This window comes from Pelophylax lessonae, assembly GCF_965119305.1.
Source record: "Pelophylax lessonae genome assembly, chromosome: 1".
NCBI lineage: Eukaryota > Metazoa > Chordata > Amphibia > Anura > Ranidae > Pelophylax > Pelophylax lessonae.
Genome location: NC_138768.1, coordinates 264961007 through 264979020, shown reverse-complemented (window position 1 = coordinate 264979020; position 18014 = coordinate 264961007). Strand labels below are relative to the sequence as shown.

Below are 18014 nucleotides of genomic sequence, written 5' to 3'. Positions count from 1 at the left end.
TCACAGGGATAAAGTGGTGCTTTGTCTGGATCTGTCCTTCCTTCCGAAGGTGGTTTCCAGTTTCCACTTCAATAAGGACATTGTGCTACTCTCCTTGTGTCCTAAACTTAAACATCCTAAGGAATTTGTACTGCATACTTTGGATGTGGTTTGGGCAAATCCAATCGGGGTGTACTTGGCGACTACTGAGTCTTTTTGATAGTCCTATTCCTTCTTTGTGCTCACGGATGGACCAAAGAAAGGGCTGCCTGCGTCTGCTGCGACTATTTCCAGATGGATTAGACAGAGTTGTGCAGGCTTATTCAATTAAGGGTCAGGTTCCATCTTTCTCTGTTAAGGCGCATTCTTCTCGGGCGCTTAGTGCTTCCTAAGCTTTTCGCCATCAGGCATCTGTGGTTCAGGTTTGCAAGGCGCCTACCTGGTCATCTGTTCATACCTTCACGAAGTTTTACAAGGTGGCTGTGCTGGCACCTGCAGATGCCTCCTTTTGTCCACAAAGTTTTTCAGGCTGCTGTTTAGGGTGTTTTTAGTCTCCCTTGAGGGTGTTCAATGTTTTTTTCAGGTGGTCTCATCTTGTTGTTCTGATGAGACCTATGTTTTCTGGTTGGCTATGGTTCAGCCTTGGGAAATTTATTTTCTGCTGTTCCCACCCCTCATTTTTATGGCACTGCTTGGGGACGTCCCTACTGTTGTGAAGAAGAGAGACTGTGTCCGTCAATGAACGATAGAGAAAATTGCATTTTTGTCTTACCGTAAAATCCTTTTCTCTGAAGTTAATTGACAGACGCAGTGCCTCCCCTCTATTTTGAGTTGGGTTGCTATTGCTTTCTCTGACACTGCTTTGTTACAAAACTGACATCCTATAGCAGAGAGCGAGGGTATACCTCCTGGGACTGCCCATAGGCGTAGCCAGAACTTTTTTTTTTTTTCCTGCCTAGAGTCCTACTCCTGTAGGGGGCAGTATAGCCCTATTGATATGAAGAACAGAGACTGCGTCCTTTAATGAACTTCAGAGAAAAGGATTTTAGGGTAAGACAAAAATCCAATTTTTTGCATCTGTTGTAAGAGCCCATTCACACTAGCGCGACTTGTGAGGCAACTTGTGTTGCCCCAGGTAGCTTGACATAACAAAAGCAATGTTAATCATTGCCGTCTTAATTGGCACTACTGAAGTTGCTCCGACTTCAGAAAAGGGTCCTGTATTACTTTGAGGCGACCTGTGATCCGACTGTCCCATATACGTCAATAAGAGTTGCCTCCTTATCTTAATTGACACGACTTGTTATCAGACTTTCCAGGAAGAAGAAAGAGATTAGCCAGGCATTCCCCACAGACAGTCGCCTGTCTCTTCAAAGTAGTGCACAAGTCTCTAAACAAGTCTCTAAACAAGTCTCTTCAAGTCACGGGGCGACTTTCTGGTAGTGGTAGTGTGAACCAGCTCTAAGGCCTGTTGCCCTACACTATTTTGTTAGAGGACTCTCTAACTAATATCTTGGTCTGCTGTACGGCTTTGCAAACATTTACTGCTTAACCACCTCAATACTGGACACTTTTACCCCCTTCCTACCCCAGCTAATTTTCAGCTTTCAGTGCTATCACATTTTGACAAGTGTGCAGTCCTGCAACACTGTGCCCATATGAATTTTTTTTTTATCATTTTTTTTCACACGAATAGACCTTTTTTTTCGGTGGTATTTAATCACCACTGGGGTTTTTTATTTTTTGCTAAATAACCTAAAAAAGAAAATTAAAAAAAAAATGAAACCATGTTATAACATTTTGCAAATAGTCTCTCTCCATAAATTTAGGTTAAAGTGTATTGCTACATTTCTTTGGTGAAAATAACCCAAATAGGTGTATATTAAGTCTGTATGAACATTAGTCGACAAACTCTTGTATATATCTCAAAATCGAATAATCCTGATGTACTGATGCCTCATCCCATTTAATTTCAAATATCCCCTCTTTGGCAGAAGTGGTCTTTGGACATCCCCGACTTGGATAGGGAGGACTGGGAGGACTGCTTGGGGAATGGTTCCAGACTGGTCATTGCCTCCAGGGACAGGCTTATTCAAGTCAAGTTCCTGCACAGGGTCTATTATACTCCTCAGCGACTGCACAGAATGTTTCCTGCGAGGCCGGCAGATTGTCCTAAATGTTTTACTGCAGAGGGTTCGTACTTCCACATGTTCTGGGCATGCCCATGGGTGGCGGAGTTCTGGGGGGCGGTGTTCGAGGTCATGAACACCCGTCTTCACCTCTCGGTCACGTGCGCCCCGGAGCTGGCGCTCTTGGGCATCCCCGATAAGGTTAGGCGCAATAAGTATTCCCGTTTACTGATTTCTCTATTGCTGTATTACGCTAAGAAGGAGATTGTCCTTCGGTGGGTCTCCCCCTCCCCTCCCACGCTGGCTGCGTGGGAGGCCCTGGTGCATGGGGCTCTCCCAATGTATAAGCTCACCTACATTAATAGGAACTGTCCCCATAAATACGAGAAGGTTTGGCAGCCTTGGATAGATGGCACGGGTTGATCCTCTGTTCTGTTTGATGCTATCTGTCTGTGTTCCATTTGTTTTTCCTTTCTTTTTTGTTCTTTTTTTTTTTTTTTTTTTTAGTAGACTTGCATCTAGCCCCACCGTGCCTTTTACCGTGTTCTTACTGTTGGATCCCCCACTGTATAGGTTTTGTTGCCTTCGGCACATCTGTTTTTTCCCCTGTGGTCTGATGATGTACAGCAGCTACACATGTAATGTATATTGTATATTGTCGTGTGTTTTTTTTTCAATAAAGAGCAACCTTGTTTGTAAAAAAAAATATCCCCCAAATGACCCATTTTTGGAAAGTAGACAGTCCAAGGTATTTTGTAAGAGGCATGGTGAGTTTTTTGAAATTGTAATATTTTTGTCACAACTTTTTGGAAAGCTAGAAAATTAAAGTTTGTTCTTTTGTCACCATTTTTAAACCTTTTTTACATATGGTCACCAGTGCAGTACAGTGTCATCCTATAACTGGTATGGTAGTGATCAGGTACACTGACTGGTGATAGTATCTTAAAAAACATATATAATATTTGGGGGTTCTAAGTAATTTTCTAGCAAAAAGTACTGATTTTATCTTGTAAGCAACAAGTGTCAGAAAAAGGCTAAGTCTTTAAGTGGTTAAACTGACCTCATTTACAGACTGAAGTTCATCCCTTTGATATATTAAAAAAACGAAATTATACAATGTTTCTCTTTATCTCTCAGGGCTCAGTAGAGTTATGATAAACTTTCCTGCCTATTTTTTTTTTTTTTGAAAGCTCTGAGCAGTGAACTGCTCTGCAGTCTGCACTATTGCATCAATCCTGGAAATGCCGAATTTAAGATTGTGAGGGGAGTTCAATCGATCACGATTTTTTTTAAACAATTAAGCGTTCAGCTCTACTCCACAGCATCAAATTAGGAGGGCATTCTGATGATTTTCTTTGCACTAAACTGGCCAGGAGGACATGGTATTCGAACCTTATCAGGATCCTAAAAAAAAAAATGTGGGTTCTCCCAGATGGATTAAATTTTCAATCCCAAGGGCTGGGTTTGCAATCCTGCTTCTCAGTTGCTGACTTTGACAGCTTGTTTGTTGAACCCTCGCTCCTTGAAAGCTAGAAGACCAACTTCCCACAAAGTCTGACATCCATTAAGAAATAATTTTTCTTTTCCAGTGATTTTTTTTCAAAATCCAATTATTCATACAAAAAAATTATTTCACGATACAAATGTTAACTTTTGTTTCTCTATCGCTCATTGACAGACGTAGTCCTCGGTGATACAGCACCTTCGGGTTATGTTGCCTCCACAGGAGTAGGACTAGACAGGAAATAAAATGCTCTGGCCACACCCTAGGGGCAGTCCCAGAGGGTATATCCTCTCTCTCTCTGCCTCAGCAAATCAGTTTTTTTCTGTCTAGTCAGGAGTAAGGACCTAGATACCTTGCTGGGATCTTCGGTCCTGGCAGGATTTTTTTCTTAGAAAATCATTTTTTAAGACAGCTTTTTTTTTTTCTCCAGTGTTCCTGTGAGATCTTCAAGCAAGAAAGCTGAACTGGGCGACGGGCTGGATGTTGAGATCCAGTGGTCACCCCAGTTCAGCCTACGAGCGCGTGCAGGCCCTAGCTCCGCGCTGGGTCGGCCGCGACATAGTCCCACTGGACGGGGACTGACCCTACGAGTTAAACGTCTCGCTGAAACGCCAAAGACCATGAGTCACGGCGCCCGTATTGGTCGACAGCCCTCCCACCCCGGTGGAGAGGGGTACTGTCAGGAGTTGGCGCCCGCCTGGTTCCGGTATGGTGAGTAGTATGTTCCCCCTTTCCCCCTGACGGGTCTTGTGGTGAACGCGGGTCCCTCTCTGTAATGGTAAGGATGGGTTCCCCTCTATCCTATAACATGTCACAGATCCCCCTAATTGAGTGTGATTTTTGTGTACAAGAAGCCAGGAGGCTTGGTTTGGGAGCTGACAATCTAATTGTAAAGATGTGTAAATGATTGTAGTCAGTGGCAGTACTAGAACTTTACTGTGATAGTATAAGGTATCCTACCTGTCAGTAGCCACAGGGCGATGTCTATACATGTATACTGCATTCCAGATCATTCCTCCAGCTAAGCAGCGGACCGCATACGGCCCGCTAGGGTCCGGTACCTCCGACCACGCTGACCACCATGAGGGTGAAGGGTTGTGAGGCCGAGATCCTTCTGCAGACATGCCGCTATTCTGTGCAGGCCGCCGCCATTGTCTGGTAGATCGCACGAGGTCGCCATTTTGGTGTAGCCTCGTGTCTCCAGCATGGGGGCGGCCATGTTTGAGGTGACTCAAACACCTCATGGAGCCAGGGGGAGGAGCCGGCAGGCGTGTTAAGGGGCGGAGCCGCCTCTTTTACCCAGGAAATAGGGCCAAAGATTTCCTGTCTGTAACAAGACAAGCACTGAGCAAGCTGATGAAAACTTCTGTGCATCAGGGATGAGCCTTGGGGTCTGTCTCTCTCTCTCTGTGGGGTCCAAAAAGGCAGGTAACACTGAGGGGCGCTGTTGCGACTGGGGGACACAAAAAAAAAAAAAAAAAAGTTTTTTTTTTTTTTTACTTTGTCATTTTTTTGTCGCTGGCAAGTGTCTTGTATAATCATTGACCCTGCCGCATAGGTATCCCCACCTGATCCCCTCAAGGTGGCCGCAGGACCCTCCAGTACCCCACTTGTTTTTAATGCATTATCGGCAATTTTGGAGTCTTTGGTATCCCGGGTGGAGGTGGCCTGTCAGGGACGGGGGTCAAGTAGCGGCCCCCCGCCTACCCCTATTGTTTATCAGATACTTCAGATACGGATTCGGAACTGGTCAATGCAGTTGCAGGTCCCTCTTAGGGGGCTGTTGTCTCAGGTAATATCTCCTCAGCAGTGAGGAGCACGTTTCTGCCTCCGCCATAGCACAAGAGTGGTGGATGCACTAGTTGTGTCCGTCCGGGAAACCTTTAGTCTTGAGGTTACACCGGCAGAGGTAGCTGAGACTGAGATTCCTTTTTGGTACTTGTTAGCCTACCAAAAGGGCGAAGGATTTTCCTTTACCCAAACGGGGTCGTTTTGAAACGAACCCCTGTTATTTCCAAACGCATGGCTAGGTGCTATCCGTTTGAGGAATTCCTCTTTATAGGATAGACGGTACCACCTGCTGTCTTGCCACAGACTGTTAGGATAAAAAGACCTCGTAACTAACTTCCTTTTCTGCTCATATAGAGTTGTTCGTTCCGCGAGGGCGGGCGATAAGGCGAAACCCTCCAAAGCCCCTTTAGAGGGGTTTCAAAGGGCGCTGGTCGGGTAAACAAAGAGTCCGGCTCAGCCAAGCCTGAAGAATATAGCCTGATGCGCCCCTACCCATCAGTGAGGTGGGGGGGGGGATGTCTTCACCGGTTTCTGGAGGACACAGGATCGAGTTTCGATCACTTCCACCGGTGCGATTCTGCCCTTCTAACATTGAACGGTTTCAGGGGTTCTATTCGAACCTATTCACATTGCTCAGGAAAGAGGGCAAGGTGCGTCCAAATCTGGACTTGGGAAGAAATAGAGTCCATCCGTACAGTGGTGGCCTCCCTGCATAAAAGAGATTTCCTGGCGTCCATAGACATATAGGATGCCTATCTTTATATCCCCATCATCGCAGGACATCAGCGTTTTTTCGCTTTCCCAAAGATCATCCCTGGTTCCCACCAGGAGACTGAACTATCTGGGCCTAAGGTTGGATACATCCTGGGCAAGAGAGTTTCTCCTTGCTGGGAAACTCCAGAAGGTTCAGTCAACGATTCGGATGTTGCTGTCCGTCAATTGGCTGGGACTGATGGTGGCCTTCTTAGAGGCAGTACCGTATACCCAGTCTCATACCCGAATTCTCCTGAATGAGATTCTTTTTTAATGGAATCAGAATTCCGATTCCCTGGACAATCGGATCCGGTTGAGCGAGCGGACCAGGAAGTCTCCGATGCTCAACCAGGGGAAGTCATTTCTTCCGATAGTATCCAGATTACCAATAAGGGTATCGGAATTGAGAGCGATCAGATTTTGTCTGATTTACTGGATCGAGCAGCTCTAGAGCAGCCCGATTCGGATCCAATCGCATATGGCCTCTTCATCCAGAGGTTTTTTTCCCTAGCTGGCCCTTCATTGGGACATCCCGGATGTGGATCTGTTGGCACCTTGGCCTAACAGGAAGGTGCGGAGGTTTGTAGCTCGCGCCACGATCCTCTAGCGGACGCAGCAGAAACGCTGATCGCCCCGTGGGGGCAGTATCAGCTACGGCATGCCTTCCATCCTCTCAAGTTGCTGCGGGAACTTCTTCGCAGGATAGAGGTGGAGGGAATTCCAGTTATTCTGGAAATTCTGGATTGACCTCGTCAAGCCTGGTACGCCGACTTGGCGAGGCTAGTCGCGGACGCTCCTTGGAGACTTCCTCTCAGGGAGGATTTGCGGTCTCAGGGACCGATCTTCCATCTTGCTTTACAGTCGCTGGCTTAATGGCCTGGCCATTGAGACCCAGGTACTGAAGGACAAGGGAGTGTCAGCTTCAGTTATTCCTACCTCCAGTTAAAGCAAGGAAAGCGACTTCCAGCACATGGAAGTCTTATATTGCATGGTGTGAATCTATTGGATTTTCCCCACATACCTATTCGGTGACCCGAATTTTGGTCTGTCTGCAACAAGGGGTTGAGCAGAAACTATCCTTGAGCACGATCAAGGGTCAGGTTTTCGGCGTTAGCAATCTTCTTTCAAGAAACCTTTGGCTAATCATTCCTTGGTGCGGAATTTCATCCAGGGGGTGCGACATCTGGCTCCGCCAGTGCGCGCACCCTTACCGTCTGGTATCTTAATTTAGTGTGGTCGGTTCTTCAGAAACTTCTCTTTGAAGATATTAGGGAGATTCCCTTGCTTACATTCCCAGAAGGTGGCCTTCTTGGTGGCCATTACTTCTCTACGCAGGGTGTCAGAACTGGCCGCATTATCCTGTCGTTCCCCAGATCTGGTGGTTCATAGGGATAAGGTGGTTCTTCTTCCGAATCCATCCTTCCTTCCTAAAGTGGTTTTCGTAAGACGGACTCACTTTTTGTGATCACGGATAGCCCTTGAAGGGGGTTGCCTGTGTCTGCCGCGACCATATCTACATGGATCAGTCAGACGGTGGTACAGGCTTATTCTATTAAGGGTCGGAATCCTCCGTTCCCTGTTAGGGCGCACTTCACTCGAGCGCTCAGTACTTCCTGGGCCTTTCGCCATCAGGCGTCAGTGGTCCAGGTATGTAAAGCGGCCACCTGGTCGTCGGTACATACCTTTTACAACATTTTATAAAATTGATGTGATGGCATCGGCGGATGCCTCATTTGGCCGCAAGGTTTTGCAGGCCGCAATTTGAGGAGACCGGTGGTCTACCTCGAGGGTTTTTTTCTGTTTGAAAATTTTTTTGTTGAGTCTCATCATTAAGGATGAGCATTGTAAACTTCTAGTTGGCACCGGTTGGGCCTTCTAGATTTGGATTTGATTTCCATTTTCCCACCCCTCATTTGTGATACTGCTCTGGGACTTCCCGAAGGTGCTGTATCACCGAGGACTACGTCTGTCAATGAGCGATAGAGAAAAATGGATTTTTGTAAAATCTTACCGTAAAATCCTTTTCTCTTAGCTCCTTGACAGACGTAGTACCTGCCCCTCTGTTTTTTTGAGTTGGGTTGGGTTAAATTCTCTAAAGACTGCTTTTATGACATAACTGATTTGCTGAGGCAGAGAGAGAGAGAGAGGATATACCCTCTGGGACTGCCCCTAGGGTGTGGCCAGAGCATTTTATTTCCTGTCTAGTCCTACTCCTGTGGAGGCAACATAACCCGAAGGTGCTGTATCACCGAGGACTACGTCTGTCAATGAGCTAAGAGAAAAGGATTTTACGGTAAGATTTTACAAAAATCCATTTATACTGAGTAGGGATAATACTGAGTAGGGATAGACAGATTATCGGCAAGGCCGATATGCACTTAACCCGATATGTCGGTATCAGCCCCGGAACTGGCAGATATTGCCAATATTTTTGTGACGTCATTCTGCCTTCTTCCCTCGCCTTGGACAGCCTCGCCTGGAGTCGGGACTAGTCTCGCGGGAGTGTATCATAGCCATACACACACCCTCAGCAGCCCGGTGCCAGCCAGCCACCCACATCCACAGGCACTGTAACAGCCAGCCAGCAACAGGCACTGTACCAGCAAGCCAGCCAGCCACCCACAGGCCCTTTAACCAGCCACCCACCACAGGGTGCCAGCCAGCCACCCACAGGCCCTGTGCCAGCCAGCCAGCCACCCGCCACAAGGTGCCAGCCACCCGCCACAGGGTGCCAGCCAGCCACCCGCCACAGGCTGCCAGCAAGCCAGCCATTAAGCATTAAACAAAAATGAACATGTTCAGTACCAGATTTGTGTCAAAAATTGTCTTTAATTTTCAAAACTTTAAACTTTAAATGTACAAAATATCATCTGATATGTTGTGACCAAAATAACGGTATCGGCCCTGGAAAAAAACATATCGGTCTATCCCTAATACTGAGTGCTTTATAGGTCTAGAAAACCCACAGAAAAAGTTGTAATATGAAAGTGTATGTTTGTTTGTTTTTTTTTCCTTTTTGTTTTGTATAAATACTCATTTTCAGTATAAGGGCTCTTTCACACAGTCCGCCTCCATAGGCGGATCCGTGCTGCTCAGCGGGGAATCGATCCGCGATCCCCGCTGAGCCGGCGGATGACAGCTCTGTCTCCGCTTGCAGTGAGGAGAGGGAGGTTTCACAGCCCCCGCTGCTCTCTATGGGGAATCGGATGAGAGCGGACCGCCTGTCTGCTCTCATCCGATCCCCAGGACGGATGCAAAATAGGGTTTCCATCCGTCCAGATTTCACAGACCGGATCGGATGCGGATGGCAGCGGGTGTCAGGGGATATGTCTCCGCTGACATCCGCTGCTCCATAGGGCTGAATGGGGCATCCGATGAGATCCGTCTAAAAAACTGATGGGCGGATCTGATCGGACCGCCCGATTTCTGTTGGTGCAAGACCAGGATGTTCCATCCTTCCATGGAATTCATTTGTTTTTTTTCTCCAGTCAGGTTTGGATCATCTTTTGCCATTTTGAATTCCATGAAGGATCAAACCCCTTTCTTAGTTTTTTTCAGGGCCTGCTTGCCTCTCACTGCTATAAAGGACTTCATACTGGGCATCACTCTCATTGTTCCTCATGTACACTCCCCTGTGATTCCTTGGCATCTCAGCCTGGTTTTGTTGGCTCTTCAGTGACTGCCCTTTGAACCTATTAAATAATATTCCTCTAATCCTACTCCCAAAATTGTCTTTTCTGTTGCCAGAGCTTTTGCAAGGTAAGTTTTTAGGTTTATGGCCTTGTAAAGAACCCTCTCTTGTGCTATATAATGACTAGGTTGTTTTGAGGCCTGGTGCCTTTTTTCTTTCCAAGGTGTTTTCTTCTTTTCACATTAAACTTTTTAAACGATCTCTGTCCTGCTCCTAAATAGTCTAAGGAGATTTCTCACCATTGTCTGGATTTAGTGCACAATGTTCGTGTTTATCTTTAAGCTACATCTCCTTTTTGTAAGTCTATTTGCTGTTCGAAACAGCCCCCATAGGAGACAGTCTGCTTTGCTAGGTGGATTCGTCAGCTTATTTAAGCTTTTGACCTCAGGGACAGGGTTTCCGTTTTTTCTGTTAAAGCACACTACTCTGCTAGACCACTTAGGTCTAATGGGCTTTTCATCATCTGGTGTCCTTTTCTCAGATTTGCACAATTGCCATCTGGTCTTCTGTTCATACATTTGTTACATTTTATCAGGTTGATGTTCAGGTCTCAGCAGACATTGGCTTCAGTCAAAAGGTTGGTGCTGTAGGCTTTCTTGTCTCATTGTTTATTATTCGGTATCCTATAATGTGCAGCTAAGTAAACTTTTCTTGCTGGGAATTAGGGGACATGGGTACCTCCCCTCTGTTCCTATGAATCCTGTACCTTGCTTGCTGCTAAATAGAGGCATACTGGGAGGAGGAGGAGTTTTACTTGGAAGTCGCCTAATATCTCCTAGGTGGAACCATCCTATTCTTCTCAATCATGGCACCATCCCAAAAATACAGAAATTAGACATTGTGGTGTTCCAACCTCCAAAAATATGGGCTGGAAAATAAGGGCTTTCAGTGTGCCAAAAAACAAATATAAAAGTAAACAATATATAACTTTATTTTCACATTAAAATCAACAGTAAGGTTGCCATATCTACTGTGTTACAGAAGTCAAATAAAACATGGTGGATCTCACATTCAACTTGCTTCTTCAGGATTCACTGGTTTGAACAAATATGCAGATATGGCTAGTAAATAATCACAGAAACATACAATAAGCATTAACAGATGTTCTAAATTGCAAAACAAATATAAAAAAAATAAAAAAAATATCAAAATGATAATCCTCACTGTGCACTCGAGGTGCAGGGGGTAGAGGGAAAAAAAAAACACACACTTGGAAGCCCTAACAACTTTACTTTGCCAGTGTCCAATTCTAAATGTGGCAGAATACTATCCTGTTTCCCATAATGTAGTTGAAGAAAAGGTGTTTTTTTTGTATGCCAGGGGGCTTTTTTCCTGCTCTTTTGTAACAGTGTATTCCTGTTTCCAGGCGATATTGACCAAAAGCCATATGTCTCGGGTGAAGGTGATGTTACCACTCAAATTCTCAGTGGCACTGAAGACTTCCTGGTTTTGGCGTGTGATGGATTTTATGATGTTGTAACATCGCCTGAAGTACCCGGCCTTGTTCTTGACCACCTTCAAGAAAATGTCGGAGATGGACAGCATGTTGCTGAGAGGCTGGTGTCTGCAGCAAAAGAGGGTGGCTCTAGTGACAACATCACAGTGATGGTGGTCTTCTTACGAGATCCAGCTAAAGTCTTGGAAGATTTTTTAGCCCATGCAAGTGTGGAGGCAGAACCACTGTTTGATTTTGGAGGTGGAGGGGCGGAGGTTGGATCAGACCATGCAGGTTGATGCTTTCCCTTCCTGCTAATCAAATTCTAAGGGCCATATAGATGTAATAATCTCAGGATATTTTGTAAGGGAAAGCTGTACATTACCAGACTCATGTATAGGGGCACATCTCATACTGATCCTTAAACAATCCTGTTTGACCCCCAGCTAAGGTCAGTTCATCAATCTAAATGTCAAATACAGGTTTTTTCCCATGAGATACCCAAGGCATTTAAAGGGATGGTAATATCGGAAACACTGTAAGTTCAGATATTTTGTGTACATTTTAATGCAGTTTGGGGGATGATTGTGCCATCACAGTTAATCTAAACTCTTGTTTCTTGATTGTCGATCACTCTCTGATTGTTTTATAGTTTGGAATCCTATGTTAACATTATAATCCCTTAAGGTAAATATTTCTGCATCAAAGTATCTGACAGCATATTGTGTTGCCACGGTTATGGTAAAGTGCTTTGTTAGCTCTGTCACTGACTAGAGCTTCTACACACATTGCAGTCAAATTGTGCAAATCTGCTTTAGATTTACTACAAACTGTAGCATGAGGTCCTACCTAAATTAAATTTTTTCTATCAGCAGACTATTAGTAAATCTAAAAGAGATTTTACATTCAGACTGTAATGTGCATCGGCAGTTTTTGCAAAACAAAGTTTTAGTAAAGCAGCTAGTTAATATTGGTTGGCTATCTTCTCTGACACTTATTTTCTCTTTGCTCTGTCCATTTGTGGGCTTGAAGAAAAATGCCCTGTACTGTGTGGGTATATGGAGCCATGTAGTTTAGCCACCTACCTCCCACATGAGAGCACTGGGGCTTGATTAGTGTCTGCAGCAGCAGCAGCTCTCTCCTTTCTGCTCACAGAGGCAGCAGCGGAAGCCATTGACTTCTGCTGTCAATCAAATCCTTTTGACAGAGAGTGGGGGCGGGGACGAGTAGCGCTTTGCGTGTGTTTGTTTTAATAGACTCACACAGCCAAAGTCGAGATGGTTCAGAGCCACTCTGTGCAATACCATTGCAGAGAAGGAGCGATAAGTATGACATCAATGTTATTTTAAGGAAAACAAAAAAATTAAAGCCTTTACAACCACTTTAAAGGCTACCTGTTACATTGCCCTGAAAAAAAAAAAGACAAGCACAACCATAGCGCAATAAACCTCTTAAATTGTAACTCACATGCTCAAATATTCAGTTTGCCTTTACATTTCCACAGAGGAGTCCAAGACAGCCTGGCCAGAGCTCGATCTTCCACAACTGGAATATCCCACTCTTGAAAGGCTCAATACTCAAGAAAAGGGGACATGTCCCTGAAACATGTTGTATTCATGACAATTTACTACCCTTTCTCAGGAAGTGCTCCATGTTTGGGTGCAACCCTTTGAGCCTTTCACGATCTCCCAGTCTATGCGGCAGTGACTATGGGGAACTTATAGCCTTTCGTGTCCAGCATATTGGCCAGGCTGTCTTGGACTCTGCTGTGGAGGTTTAATGGCACACTGATTACTTGAACATGTGAGTGCAATCTTATTTAATAATGAGGTTTATTGCACTATGCTTGTGTTTCCCTAGTTTTTTTTTTTTCTTTCTGTTTTTAAGTTGTCCACGCTTGTCATAAACTAAGGGAAGGCTGCAGACGTGTAAGCGCTTAAAGGACCCCAAAATTTCACCTGTGCATGTTATTGGGAATAGCTGTTGTTTGGTTTTGTTACATTGTCCTGCATGGGCAAAACACAACTTCTTAGCCCCTTCATGCTGCCTTCCAGCAGCCATTTAGGTGGGCTTTAATGCCCGGACGGTAGTGTGGCTTCTCTATCCTGTGACTACGCTGATTGGCTCTTAGAGGGATCACACGATCGGGATTCCCAATGGATCCTGATCAGAAGCCGTGACCAAGAGTTGCTGGTGACTGCTCAGTCAGTGTGCTGTGAGTGCACTCTTAGAACCAAACCTCAGGCTTTCACGGACGTATATATGTGCAGCAGTTAAGCATTAAAGCCCGCTTTTCCTGCCACCACATAGATGCATTATGAAGTCTGCAAGAGGTTAAGCAAAAAAGTCAATATTCCATGTTAAGGCTGTTTAATTTTTAGTTTTAATTTCAGAAATCGAAATGTTACATTCCACATGGTTATGATGGCCTAGTCTGTTACTATTCAGAAAAAAATGTATGTCTGCTGTAAATACCCTACCTTTTTTCTATGATTTCCTTCTTGTAGCAATTTATGAAATGGCTGCCTGCGTAAAAAGCTTTTAGGATTTAAACATGGTATAGACGTGACCATATGACAGTGTGTTTAAATTGGGGTTGGCGTTTATAAATAGAGCAAGAATGTTCCAGAATATTTGGTTGAAAGGATAGTATTTCATTGCATGTAGATTAAGTTATTAAAGATCCATACTTTTTCAATCCTTTCTCCCAAACTAGATAACTAGCAACAAATGCCCAGACATTACAAAAAAGAAAAGGAAATTATTTAAACAAATGATCCAGAACCAGCAGTAAACTAAACACTTTCTCCATAGACTGATTCCCCAGGTATTAAAATTCTCAGTGATGCACTATTTCTCCAGGTAGTCTGCTTAGTATATCACACTTACCCAGTTTTATGCCAGTGTTTTGAACTGATCCACAGCTGTATTCAAAGTCATACATTCCTAAATGCCACCCCGTTACCTGTAGAGGGACACGTGTCTGTGACTATTCCTATGAATTTCCTGTGTCCCCTAACCCGTTTTTAAGTCTGCGTCTATTCCTTCAGTGGATGCAGTAGAGTGAGCAAAGAAAATCAAATGCAAAAGATTAAAGAAAGAAAATCCTTTTGTTAGTAAAGATTGACATAAAGTGGAACTTTAGGCAAACGTTAAAATTGGAGGACAGGCAGGATTTTTAATGCAAAAGAGACATGCTTTGTCTCTTTTGCATTAAAGCTCCCTACCTGTCTGGCCCACATTGTACAGTAAGCTGCACAAGCACACAAATTCAGTAATGCTGAATCTGACAGAGCTACTGCGGATTGAGGCCGGTGATCGAGACCCAGAAGACGATCGCCTGAGGAGGTAAGCGGCCGGCGGGGAGTTCTGGGGGGCGACTCATCCCTGTATTCAAGGTGAGTATAGTTCCACTTTAAGCACTTCTTTAAACCATGTGTTGGGTTGTGCTGCAGATACTGTGTGGAATAATGCTGTCCAGGTCCTTAAATGGGTAAAGTGTCTTCTAAAATTTACTATAGAATTTGGAAAGCAAGAGTGATGGTGTTTAATGTTCTTGTAGAAATGTTTGTGCAGAATTAGTTTTAACAGAGTAAAACACAAAACAGTGTTTGAAAGTGTCTGGGATGGAAGCAGGCTAGTGTGTGTGAGTGGAACAAATTCCACTGTGAGTTATACAACTGTTGAATTTTGAAAGTTGTACTGTGTGTCAGGGCTACTGCCTTAGATTTCCCCTATCCCCTTTGGCAATGGTGTCCTCTACTTTTGCTTATGTAATGCAAGTGAAGATCATTTTGTATATTTTAGAGTAGCAAGGTAGATTGGTAGGACATGAAAGTAAATAGGGCTTTATCAGCTTATACATAGACTCAAAAATGAATTCAGTCTGAAATGTTGTGATGTTTTAAATAGTGTCACAACAAAGCAAATAAGAAGCATTAAGTCCCCATTCACACTAGCGCGACTTGTCAGGCGACTTGGTCGCCTGACAAGTCGTGGTGGGTCGCCCGCCATTGATTAGCACAGGACCCATTCTAATAGGAGCGACACAAGTCGCTCCGACTTAGAAAAAGGGTCCTGTACTACTTTGGGGCGACCTGCATTGACTTCAATGATATGAATTCCGTGCATGTCGCGCCGAGGCCGCGGTGCACAGGTCGCCCCAGCAAGTAGCGTCGCCCCTGTCTGAACGGGGTCTTATAAATGACCCAAGGACAGCAGTGTGTAAAATGCATTTTAAAAGTTGTGCTAAATTGTTAGTATTTGCACTCCACATTTTTAGAAATGTGTCCTTTTAGTCTAAATCAGCCTTGAGGCTTCTTCATGGGTGCCTTGGCAAAATGGCTAAAAATTGCCAAAAAATTGTATACAAGATGGCGTGTCGATGAAGGCTGCCTTTTTGTTACACTAAGTCACAGGTTTTCATTGTGCACCATTACAACCTTCTAGCTGCCAGCGTCCTAACTACCAATGGCGTCCTCATTTGATAGGGAGGATGTCAGTCGCCTGCATAGCATCCTTGTTTGACCCTGCCCTGCCCCCCTCCATCAGTGTTTAGGTCACATTAGCTGAGTGATGGAGGAAAAACTGAGGGAGAAGAGAAACCTTGGAATGCTAATCCGAATCAGTTTGCTAATGGGGTGCCTCGAGACTGTCCATAATTTTTTAAGGGAGCCTTGACTAAAAAAAGGTTGAGAATCACTGATCTAAATTCACAAAAGTCTAAGGCATAGTGTTTGAATTTGTTTGCCTTTTTGGCAATTCACTTTTTTCACATTTAAACACTTCCCTTGTTTTATGTTATGGACTTGCTGTTTTTTGTAAAAGACCATTCACAATTAGTGCAACTAATTTTACGTCAATGTGAAAGTTATTTTTGTGGGTTGAATGCTTTGATGCAAAAATATTAAGATAAAAAAAAAACTTCTCTTTAAGTTGACATGTGTTTTGCCTTCAGTAATGGTGGCACATCTATTAGGTGGAACACTGTCAAAACTGTTTAAAAAAAAAGTATACAAATTCCCAACGTAGTGACGTGGCATAAACGTATGCATACAGCATAGGTGATCAGATATTGTCTAAATACAAGAGGCATATGTATTCCTATGCTGGCCATACACTATACGAAAAATCAGCTGAAATTCGGTAATTTGGACAGTTCTTTTGTTTTCGGCAGGTTAATGGGCACGAACCGGTAATCGGTTTTGACATTTTTGAGCCCAAAAAAACTAAGGACAAGTTTGGAAATGTTCTAACGAACGATAAATTGAAAGGTAATGTGTTTCTTGTCCAAACTTTTTGCACTAGGTATATGTGAAAAAAACTAACAAAAAACGGATTCATTTATGTCAATTGAACGATTTATCGGTCATTAAATGATGGCGCGATCGTTTGCTCTCACGGCCGAGTGTTCCTTTTTTGAAAATGAGTTTGAACGATTTTTCATATAGTGTATGGCTAGCATTACTTGCATCTTGGTGTGCATGTATTTTGCTTCCAGACCTGTGCAGTGATCTGATGTGATTGATCATGTGTCCACCACCTTGGTTTTCTAGCTTTCTGAAGGCAAGCCCGTAGTGGATGGACCTGCTGTCCCTTTCACAGCACTGCACTTTGCGCATGCTATGTACAGCACAGTGGTGATGTCACTACTTTTACAAAATAACTGGGATTTCAAAGGCTTTTTGTGCTCACAGCATGGATGTATAACCTTTGTTGCTATTGAGATAAAAAGGTTTGACTTGGCTCTGGCACACACATACGAGCTGATCTTTTATTAGATATGTACATTTCCAGTTTCAACAGCGAAGAACCTTTAGGCTCCATGAACACCTTTTGCACTGTGGAAGTGTGCATTGGGGTATATGAAAACATGTTGCACATTGTTGTGTCGCAGTGCCATGGACTATTAAAGTTGAAGCTTAGTATGGGCTATTTTACTTGGATACGTTGGTCCAGCTCAGACCACTGAGGGAATACATGTTCGATACCTAGTCGATCCCTGGGAAAGTTGGAAATCGCTCTAGTAGGCACTGCTTTTGCTGTGCTGCTTAGTGAACGTAGGTTATTACATGCTTGGCACGGCCACCATTCATAACACTTTGCACTTTCTCAATGAATACAAAGCATTTGGACAAAGGACAGGTTGGGACAGGCAAGGCTATGATGTTACAATCTCCATCTCATTCAATTAGTGAATGCTTTGCATTTTTTTGAGAGAATGCAAAGTGTTTCCTAAATGGCACCTGTGCCGAGCAAGTGACCTACTGTGTTCACTAAGAAGCAGGGCAGCTACTTAGCATAGGACTTGGAATCTAGCGGCCGTGTGTCTGCTACAGTGATTTCCACTCTAGGGAGATTGGCCAGGCCTAGCTCATGCTTATATACAAGGGTCCAAGTTGGACCATTGTAACTATTCAAAATCGTCTATACCTAAAGTTTAATGGCACCCTGGCGCAACTTGCCAACGTTTGTGCATTTTAGTGCACTGTATTGCACTAACGTGTTTTTTTGGTGCATTTTAGTATGCTAGGAAGCCCACTCAAATAACTGGACTGTAATGACGCAATACAAGTTTTTTTTTTTTTTGTTTTACGTACCGCAAATAGAGAAAGGCGATTGCATGTGTTGTTAAATATAACTAGTGGGTACCCTCATCCCAAATAATTTGATAGGGTAGAGGCAATATTTGCCAAAGCCTGGAGAGGAAGGGACCAACAGGCAAGGACAAAT

General features: G+C 44.1%; 1 protein-coding gene across 2 annotated transcripts in view; it reads left to right on the top strand.

The window, feature by feature from the left end:
- PPM1F (protein phosphatase, Mg2+/Mn2+ dependent 1F) overlaps nucleotides 1-11827 on the top strand; it is a 74986-nt gene extending 63159 nt beyond the window's left edge. For both annotated transcript variants that reach the window (XM_082247880.1, XM_082247881.1), the window contains exon 7: nucleotides 11214-11827. In XM_082247880.1, the coding sequence (XP_082104006.1) occupies nucleotides 11214-11581 (368 nt within the window). In that variant the 3' untranslated portion in view covers nucleotides 11582-11827. The remainder of the gene's footprint in view (nucleotides 1-11213) is intronic.
- Nucleotides 11828-18014: the final 6187 nt, after the last annotated feature.